We start from the raw sequence: 10,293 nt of genomic DNA on the forward strand, positions 1-10,293 counted from the left end.
CATTTTTGTCATTCGTAGTTTTCACCATTTTCGAATATTCGCGATTTTATACAGCGATGGTTTTTTAGTATTTCAGTGATAATTCAATACGTCGTCTCCTTTTATTTACGTTTAATTTTCCGTAAAAGAGGACTCGATCGTAAATATAGCCTCCTAAGAGAGCTGTCAATCACGAAGTATTACAGAAAGTGAGTGGGAAATAGCGCGAGGATAGTTCACTGTACGAACTGCGACATAGGTGTAAAACGCATTCGGGCACACCAGCCAGCTTCCACACGCTTCGTTCGAGTTTCACAATCGTATACTTTTATGGCGGCCGACTGAACTCGTAAAAACCGTACGCGTTTCCACGTATCACCGACCTTTTACGGCGAATCAATTTTATAATCGAACAGCCACGCCGGAGTTATGTAAACTTCTCTCTTCTCCGAATAACCTATTCATTCGCCTGCATTCTACGACTAAAAGCATAAATTAAGAAAAAACCATGAACCACCTAAAATTCTCGTCCTACGAAATTTCGTATGTCTGCTAAAAGAAGAAGATAAATTTAAAAAAAACAAGAAGCTTATTTGCACGAAAGGTGGAATTTTCATTCGTGAAAAGTATGTTGATAGAATAATTCGGAAAACGTGTTGCTGCTATATTTTCTTGGCGGGCAACAGGAAAAAATTCAAAGGGACGCGAGTATATTGATTTTTTCTCAGCACGGTGCGCTTGATGTCGCAGAGGAACGAGTAAAAAAGAAAAAGAAGAAAGAGAAAAAAAAAATACACACACGCATACTCACGTCGTGGTCTCGTCGATACCAGAAATACGCCGTGATTCGAAAGATCGATAGCCAGACGACGCAAAAGGGAAACACAGCCTGGAGGTTTGTACGCGGGGAGACCCGAAGTTGTCGCGTAAATCAACGATTTAACTGCTCGTCGCGCGTGTTTCTCTTCGCGGAGGCGAAGAAATCCGGCGGAAAAGGAAAATCGTATAGAACGAGGGTTGAATAAAGTTGGACTAATTAAAAGTTTATTATCTCCGCGAGGTGAGCTTGCTACGAATTTTCTGTAAGTTTCTGCAGCGGAGAACCGAGCAGGGAACTATGGTAATTCTCGAACAATATTTCTACAATTCGACAAGTTTGGCAAAAATTCTTCGCGAAACTTGCGAAATTGTACACGGTTTTACAATTGCTATTTTTCAAATTGCCAGCTATAATCACCGGGATATGATGGTCTTTTTTGGAAGGCAAGCCTGCCTAGCCAAATTTAGCCGAAAGTTCCGCAATGTTGAGGCTAATGCGAGTTTCAGACACGTTTAGTGTACATGCATCGATTCGGGCAAACTGGCAGTATAGAGGCACGTCCTTTTGAAAGCGAATGTAAATTTAGAAACTGGTATCTTGCGCAGGAGTAATTTTCTAAGTTAAGAGAAATGTCGGAATTACGCGAAACACCGAGAAAAGAATAATTACAAAGCGTTGCGGAGGGAGGATTAATATCAGCCGACCGGAGAAATATGTATCTCGCAGTGTTGCCTACCGTGGAATTTATTTCAACCACCTCAACCGTCGTAAATAAAGAATTCACGCGACACAATTCGCGAGATTATGCGGAAGAAGTTCTTTCTAAGAGACAGAACGAAATCTCGCTTCTCCGAGGGAAACACGGAGAGAAATGTACAATTTCGAACACTTCGTCTCTGGTCTCCACTCTCGCACCAATTAAACGAACCTAATCTAAGCTAACCAAAGAAAAGAAGACACCGATCCAAGAATTAACGCTCAGGCTGGATATAGAAAAAATGTGACGAAGAAGATAAAAGTGGCAAAGGTTAATGAAAGAGACATGTTAGCCTGGTGCTAAGCAACATCTAAGCGACTCGTTAATTAAGAGGGGAAAAAGACAGAGGTTCGCGTACAAAGAGGAACGACGCGGCGTATCACGTACACGAGGTGTCAGGTGCTGTCATCATCATCATTTTTTTCTTTCATGATCGCGTTCGACAGGGGACGTGGTGCAATTACGTTGCAGAAAGATGCGGATGAGTCAACTAATTGCCTTCGTGTAACGCACCGCCTTACGTTTCGAAAAAGTTGGACGTCGACGACCAATCGGAGAAACTGCGTCGCAGAAATTCAAGGGTGGCAGAGCCGTGATAGTTGGCGATATAATATTTTCTATCGATTAGACGACGGGGAGCCGACAATTCTTACCAAGGTAATCCTTGCACGCACGAATGTCACGAAACTGCCTCCTTCCTTTTTGTGTGATTGTGTATTTCTCTCTCTCTCTCTGTTTCTCTGTGTTTGTCTACTACGTTTGCCTATGTGCGTACGTTTGTGTGTGTCTCTCTGTGTTTGCACAAGTCTCTGTTTTTCTCTCTCTCTCTCTGTGTTTGCGTATGCTTGTCTCTCCCTCTTTCTCTGCCTCTCCCTCTTTCTCTGTCTCTGTTTTTGAATGTGTGTGTCCTAGTGTCTGCCTCTCCCTCTTTCTCTGTCTCTGTTTTTGAATGTGTGTGTCCTACGTTTGTACACTCTGCCTGTGTTTTACATTTTAACATGGTGCATGATACCGTGGCGTCGCGTACTTTGTTCGAGCTTAGTACGGAACATTTGGCGCCGCCTAAATGTCCCGCGCGATTAAAATCGAAAATCTATTCAATTGGCCCGCGCATGGAGGATCCTGTTACGGTTGAATATATTTAGCGAGGACGAGGCTCACGGCTAAATGCCTCCACGGTTAATTGTGCCGTGGTACACCCTGCCGCTCTCTGTTTCGTTTAATTACCCAATTGCACCGTTGTCAACGTGGAACCACGGGAAAAAGATCGCTCTATATACATATGTTGAAGGACTTGGCGTATAGTGTGCACCACTTTGTAACAATTTTGATTATCCTGAGTTATTGCTAAGTGGTTCCGCCTCTTTTCTTCGCGTTTAAGGTTGAATTTAAGAGACGAAGGGATCGAGAAGGAATTGTAGTAAGTTTTCTAATTCTTGCTTTATTCAAAAATTGTCCACGAAGTTTCAAACGTCAGATTTCTTCGTAAAATAAGTTTTACAGAGGATACTTTGTATCAACAAACGAGTTAAATTAAACCTTCTAAGAGATTAGATTTTCTAAGATCAATGCATACTCACGGTACGCGATACTTTGAAATTTCCAATTTTAATAAGCCAGGGAAATATTAAAAAAAAAATGCGGATTAAAAAACGAGAACATGCACAGAGACGGGAAGAAAATAAAACCACAAGGAAAATTTCGAAATACCGAGAAGAATGTCCGTCGATGGTATCTCAGTCTGCCATATTCGTACAAAGTTTCACCAGGCAGCTTCATCAACTGCAGAAACCCCCCCACATACGCGATAGTATCTCTCTATCTCGGAACATCCAGATTTCTGTGGAAAGCAGCACGTTAATCTTGCGTGGAGAATGATTTCTTCTCTTTTATCATTGCGAAAGGGATGGAAATATTTCATCTGATTACGTTATGTGGAGCGCCCCGATGTTGAAGAACGTACGTGTTCGACGTTGATGAGAAAATATTTCTTTCTCTCTCTCCCTGATGAAATTCCACTTTTTAAATAGTTCGCGTCGTACCAACCTTGGAATGCTGCTTCATAAAGGCTGATATCGAATATTTATTCACAACCTGATGCTCGCGCGTCGATACCTCAACCAGCCAGCCAATACGAACCCGCTTAGGGTTTGTTTAGGGCTAACTTGGCATCACGCCACTCTCCAGGCAAGAATATGATACAGTAGGAGATACAGAGAAGAGGCGTTTCGTGTGTCTCTCCTCGCGAAATGACCCGGATAATAATCGAATTCCGTTTTGAAATCGTGCTTGAACAGAATGTGTTCGAACCAGTTGAGTTTCCCTCGATGTTCAAGCTGAAGTAATGAAACTGAATTAACCCCTGCTGCTTCAGAGAGAAACAGCATCGCTAATTTTCTCACAGCGGACTCTCTTGCAGCGTGTGTACGAATCGTTGAAACATGTTCTCGGTAACACTTCGTCGATGAATGTTACCAGTTATCACAGCTGATTCAGCTGAATTTCTTGTTTAATTTCATTGTTTACTTATACACAAATGATTGCATATGGAAATAAGTGAAAAGGTTGAATCGATGCTTTTTAGATGCTTTTCAAACTGAAGATATTTGGAGAAAAGTAATTTTTGAAAATTTTCTCGCGTTAAAAGTTGCGCTAAGATTTATCTCGCTGTGATTTCTCTCTTTCCACTTCTTCGTCCCGAATCTTCCACTTTCCCGCAAGCTTAAGTTGAGAGAAGAGAAACCGAGGGAGAAGCCTAAAGAGCTAATTTCGAAGTTTTTCCCCGGGGAAGAGGGGAGGAATCAACCCTTCCATTATATCTCGTACTTTTGTAACAGTTACACTTCTATACCCGAGCTTTGGTAATTTCGTAAATGAATAGGAACGAGAGCCTTTATCCTTTTCTCGCGGATTAAAATGTCACGGTACGGCCTAAATAAATCGCATGGAAATTAAAATGAATTTAATTAAGCATCTAACCCTTTAATGTTACGGTTTCGATAACGTCGGCCAAGCACGGAGGGGAAAACGGGGAACGTTTTACTGCAGCGGGGACGGCTCGGAGAGCCTTATCCTTTGTGCAATTTGCAAATGTACCACGGTCAGACCGCACAAAACCATGTGCATCGGTAATGGCGGCCACTGGACACAATACGACCGGATACACGAAACTATATTTTGATTGGAAATGCATTTGGAACGACGTTATCGAGCTCACCCGGCTTGCATCCCAAGCCTGCGGATGGAAACTGTTGACCTTTTTTTCTTTCTTTTTTTGTTTTTTTTGCGTTGGAAGGAAACGAGCGAGTAGGAGAAGAAGAAGAAGAGAAAAAAAAGGAAAGAAATTTATATCGCGCCATTGCGCATTGCAGAATAATCAGAGAAGGCTGTTTCTCCGGCGCGAAACGCTTCTCCACGAAATCAATATTGAAGAAAGTCGACGGGGCACGATTTATTCCATTTGTTCTCGTTTCTCTTGTAACGTTACACTTGTTAATCTTGTGCGATATGATTTTTCTTCGTTGGTGAAGAAGAGAGGTTAGGGTTGATTGAGATTTTTAGTTTTTGTGGGAGATGGAAGAGTTTTTAGTTTTTTTGTAGAGAAATTTAATGGTGCAACGATATAATTATAGAGAAATGTAGAGAAAATGTGGAAGTTAAAGGACACGTGGTGTTGTAGAGGTTAGAATTCTTCCAGCACGTACGATTTTTCTTGGTTTATGAAGGAGAAGAATTACGATTGATTAGAATTTTAAATTTTCATGGGAGAAGTAGGAATTTTTATTTTTATTACAGAGAAATTTAATAACGTAATGGTACAACGATATAATTATACAAAAATATAGATAAATGCATATGGAACTTAAAAGTCACGTGACGTTACAGAGGTTAGAATTCTTCCACCAGGTGCGACGTTTCTTCATCCACGAAGAAGAAAAATTACGGTTGATTAGAAAGAAGTTAGCTGATAATAACGTAACGGTGCTACGATACAATATTAGAAAACTGTAGATCTCTAAATATGGTAACTTCCAAGTCACACGGCTATATATGTAGAGGTTAAAAATCTTCCACCAAGTACATCGACATTTTCAACTGTTTGCACACAGTGGGTAATTTCGTACGGTTCGTTGCTGATGGCAATGTACTCCGTTAATCGTCTCAATTTTCCTCGAAAAACACAGAGAGAGAGAGAGAGAGATACTGCATCTTCGATGTTCGATCGATAGAAATGATCCATTAAGAAAGAGAAAAAGAAGTGGGTGCAATGGTTACGAAGGCGAAGAAACGTTCCTCGCCTGAGGATCGATATAACCTCCTTAGTATCGCGATTGCCGCGTCAAACGGTGCCGTCAGGCGATGCAAACAATACGAACCGTGAGATTACGTTCCTCGATGAGATTTTCGCAATCTCCGGAAGGAGCACGGTATCCATCCTCACCTCCTCTTCCCTCTGTTTTATTGCTTCTAATCTCGTTTCACGATAACATTATGCAAATCTTTACTTTTCCATTCACTCTTTACTTTACCTCCTTAATTTATTTAGTCTATTAACAAAAAAGAAGAGCAGGAAGCATGATGAATTTATAGCTTGAGATCTCTCTCTCTTTCTCTCCTTCTCTTTCACTGTCTTTCTCTGTTTTCCTCCTTCTCTCTCACTCTCTTTCTCTGTTTCTCTCCTCTCTCAATGTCTTTCTCTGTTTTCCTCCTTCTCTCTCACTCTCTTTCTCTGTTTCTCTCCTCTCTCACTGTTTTTCTCCTTCTCTCTCACTCTCTTTCTCTTCCTTTCTCTCAAAGAACCCGAATTAATTCATCGATTCTTCGCAACGAGGAGAATAGAAAAACGGAGTTAGCAGGAAAGAACGGAATGGGATGGCAGATGTTTTTCCAAGGGAATCGGTAGTACGACGGATGGATTACTAATTCAACGACGTCGAGAGACGGCCGGAAACGGGCATAGTAAGTTTCCGTTTAAATTGTGCCAGGCCGGTATCCGTGGCAGCGGCGGGAGGCAAGATTAAGAGATTAACGCGAGATCGACGAATACTGAAGGAATTCAGGGAACGTCGGGGATATTGCCGGGGCAATTCGCTTGGATTTAACGATTGGAAAGAGGAGGCTCGAGCTTATTCGGCGAGGAAATAAGGACGCAAATGAGAGCACAAAGAGGACAGCGGGGAAATAAACCGAGCCTCTTGAACTGCCGATTGAACTTTTCAGTCTGAGGAGGCATTAAGCGAGCTCGACGATGTCTTAATAAATCCTGCCGGTCGATTGTTACCCTTTGAGAAGCGATAGAAAGTCGATCGTAGGAGACTTTGACTTGCTGGAAAATGTACAAAAGTTACAGGTCTCGTTGACCTGTTAATTGTCAAAGACCAGACAAACTGAGTTTTATGAATAATCTACATAGAATCAGACTGCGGTAATTTACTTATTCAAGAATCTGTCTGCTTCTATTGTTCTTTAACGCGGTGTTTCTCAAAGTGGGTTTCCCGAAAACATCCTGGGATTCCCAGAGATAAGGTGTCTTTCAACAAAAATTCATTTTAAAGGTCATTTTTATTTCATTTATCCCATTGCCGACATTTCTGTGACAAAGTAAGTTTGAGAACCACTGCTCCAAGAGTTATTTTCTTGCTTTATCAACTGATTATTTCACTACGGCGTTATTATTCATACGTGCACGTGAAAATCGAGTGGAAACTGTGGAACATGCGTTGCAACTCATAAATATCTGCTCACCCCTTTATTCGCATTATTCTGTATTCCAATAACCAACTTCGTTTAATCAGTTTTCACGAACCAAGTCGAACATTTAACTTGTTTTCACGAAAAAAATGCAATTCGATGAAATAATTGAAAGCAAACCGATCGATCGATCTCCGAAGTTATACCATTTTCGTTAATTCCCAATTGCACACCGAAGGGGTTGGAATTTCCGCTGGAAAAATGAATTCGGTTAACAGGTGAAATCGGTAGGTTCTGAATGAGCGGGAACGATGACTGAAACCGATCGTAATAACGCGTCTGATAACAGGAGATCGGGTAGAAAAAGCTGTAGTTACGCTGTGAAAACCGTTGTTTTAAGCGCAGTCATTTGGATTTCATAGGGATGCATTAGGGATTATCGGCTCGTTGGAACAGTTCGAAAGTCCATAAAATATACATGGGTCAACGGTAAATAAATTGCCGTGTTCGATCGTGCGAAAGGCTTATTGTATATCTACAAAGTACGTGTTTCGTTGCTCCAACGCGAGGGTGGCTTAGAGAGAGAGAGGATATCTTGACATCGATCGACACGTAGTTCCGCATCGATGCTGGAATAAAAGCTCTAGTTACATATAACCGGAACATAATCAACGATCAGATCGATCAATTGTAGTTTATCGTGTGTGCATAAGTTCGCGTGAACATTCGATAAAGACGTCAGGTTAATTCACCGAGAAAGGGAGAAACGAAGAGATTCACAGATAACACTTTCCATCCGCGACTTTCACTCGTTATCTGGTAATTCTCTGTTTTATCACATTATTAAATCGATATCGTCGGAAACGTTCAGGTGTAGAAATTGCGCCGTAAAGTGTCTCCGTGTTGCGAAACAACGGGCTAAGAGTCAATTCTCCGTGATCCTTCACTTCCAAAGTGTCTTTCCTCGACTTAACTTTCGAACCACTTCAACTGACCTAAGGATCTTATCTACCGAACGATATCGCACCATCTGAGACCTCGAGCAATCGAAAAAAAAATCGTCATCTTACATTCGTGACTAAATGAAACGAAACTGAAACAACGTCGAAAAAGGGGGGGTCGATAAAATGGAAAACTCACCCTAGATCGTGAAAACTCATTTCATCCATATTCACCATCACGAAACAGGGGTGAGAGAGGGGGAGATGTGGGGGTGTAGAACCTTTCACGATATTCCCAAGCTTTCTCGTTACAAAGTAAAACTGATCCCTGGTGTGTGTGTGTATATGTGCGTGCGAAAATAAAAAAACTCACCCTCGATCGTGGTGAGCTCCGGTGGTGGCTCGGACATACCGAGCGCCGTCCGATCTTGGACGATCCAACATGACACGAGGAGCACGCAAACGAACCTCGCCGCATAGCCGGGCTTCCTCGATGCGGCCACGATGGACGTGGATGACGGCAGGGACGCCGTCGCAGCGACGGCGTCGGTGGCGTACATCTTCACGACTGGCCCTGACACGAGGCCTCTCTTCTCGCGCACCCTTCTCTTCTCTGTCGCTGCTCACCCCTATGTACGCATACGTGGTACGCACCGCGGAGCACCTGCACGCAGGTCAAGCCTGCCGTACCTACTTCCGGTATCACATATCCGCGCGATCGGCCCGCGTGATCGATAGCACGCGCATATCTCCGCACCTTCCACCAGGCACCGTTCCACCACCGCAGAGTAGCAACGGGAGAGAGGAGAAATCAGGAGGATACGGAGTAGATTGAACGGTTGGACAGGTGAACCTTCGTCAGGTATCTTCTTCCTCTTCTTCCTCCTCTTCTTCACCCGCAGCGTCGTCTATGGTTTGTTCACCGGTTAGAAAAGGCTCGTCGTGGAACAAGAGAAAGAGAGAGAAGGCTCGTGGACACGGTGGAACCGTTTTACCGCAACCACCACCACCACCGCCTCCCTCTCACCGATTAAACGACAGGTTCATGAGAACAGATTGTGACACACGGTGCAATCTCGAGAACCTCTTCCTCTCGTTTCGTCTCCTTCTTCCTCCGCCTTCTTCTTCTTCGTCCTAGAGACGATTATATTCGTGCGCCGTAGGGGTAGAGTGGTGTATGATAATCGTGTGTGTACCGTCACGTTCGATCGAAGTGAAACGAGCTGTGTGTTCCACTGACGTGACGATATCTTCCTCCTCTTCCTACCTCCTCCTCCTCCTCCTTCTCGGCCCCTTTCGAAACGACCGGGAACGACGAGGTGCACGAACGTTCATGGAACGAAAAACGACACGAGAGAGAGTTGGACGCGATGCCGTGTACGCGGGCGTTCGCGATATGGAGCCAGCAAACAACGACCGAATCGCGTCGGGGGTGGCCGCGACGCCAGGGCGCCGACGTCCTGCGCAATGTACGCGAGAACCAGCATACGCTTCTCGCTCGCACCCCCTCGGACCAACACCACCACCCGTCGTCGTCGTCGTCCCGCAGCAGCCGTGGTGGAACGTCGCAGGGGCGCAGTGCCTCTGAGTCATTCCTCGCGAAACAGCCCACCACCACAGTCGTCGCCGAGTTTTCTCTGCGGCGCGGCGTAAATATGCATGATCCTAGGTGAGGAACACGTCGAGCATAGAGAACCTAGGGGAGAGACCTAGTCGAGCAAGAGGGGAGAGAAACATCGCCGAGGGGTTGTTGTTGCGAGAACCTAACGACGCGACCACGGATTAGCGGTTTCGCCGAGATACGCGAGGCCTGCCTCGCGTAAATATGGATCGTGCTCGCGACCATGCTTTTCACGGAGGAAAGCGTAAAAGTTGTACGGTACACGGTTCTTCTTGGCAATCCTTTAGCGCAATTTGCTGGCAGATTTTCTATGGCTTACAGGTTCAGGCTACGGATTTGTTTTTTAAACGAATTTACCGTCTGGTTTGAAAGCTCGGAACTACTGTGCGTTTCGACGGTGCACGAGGAAGTCACTCTTTCGGAGGAAGAACGGACGTTCTCGATGGAAGAAGTAGGACGTTGAACGAGGAATCGATAGAATAAA

General features: G+C 44.0%; 1 protein-coding gene across 2 annotated transcripts in view; it reads right to left on the reverse strand.

Moving 5' to 3' along the window:
• The window catches only part of LOC108578358, a 39,670-nt gene extending 30,562 nt beyond the window's left edge, over positions 1-9,108 (reverse strand). For both annotated transcript variants that reach the window (XM_017941679.1, XM_017941678.1), the window contains exon 1: positions 8,562-9,108. In XM_017941679.1, coding sequence (XP_017797168.1) covers positions 8,562-8,748 — 187 coding nt within the window. In that variant the 5' untranslated portion in view covers positions 8,749-9,108. The remainder of the gene's footprint in view (positions 1-8,561) is intronic.
• Between the last annotated feature and the right edge of the window lie 1,185 nt (positions 9,109-10,293).

This window comes from Habropoda laboriosa, unplaced genomic scaffold (assembly GCF_001263275.1).
Source record: "Habropoda laboriosa isolate 0110345459 unplaced genomic scaffold, ASM126327v1 scaffold5, whole genome shotgun sequence".
In the NCBI taxonomy this organism is placed as follows: Eukaryota; Metazoa; Arthropoda; class Insecta; order Hymenoptera; family Apidae; genus Habropoda; species Habropoda laboriosa.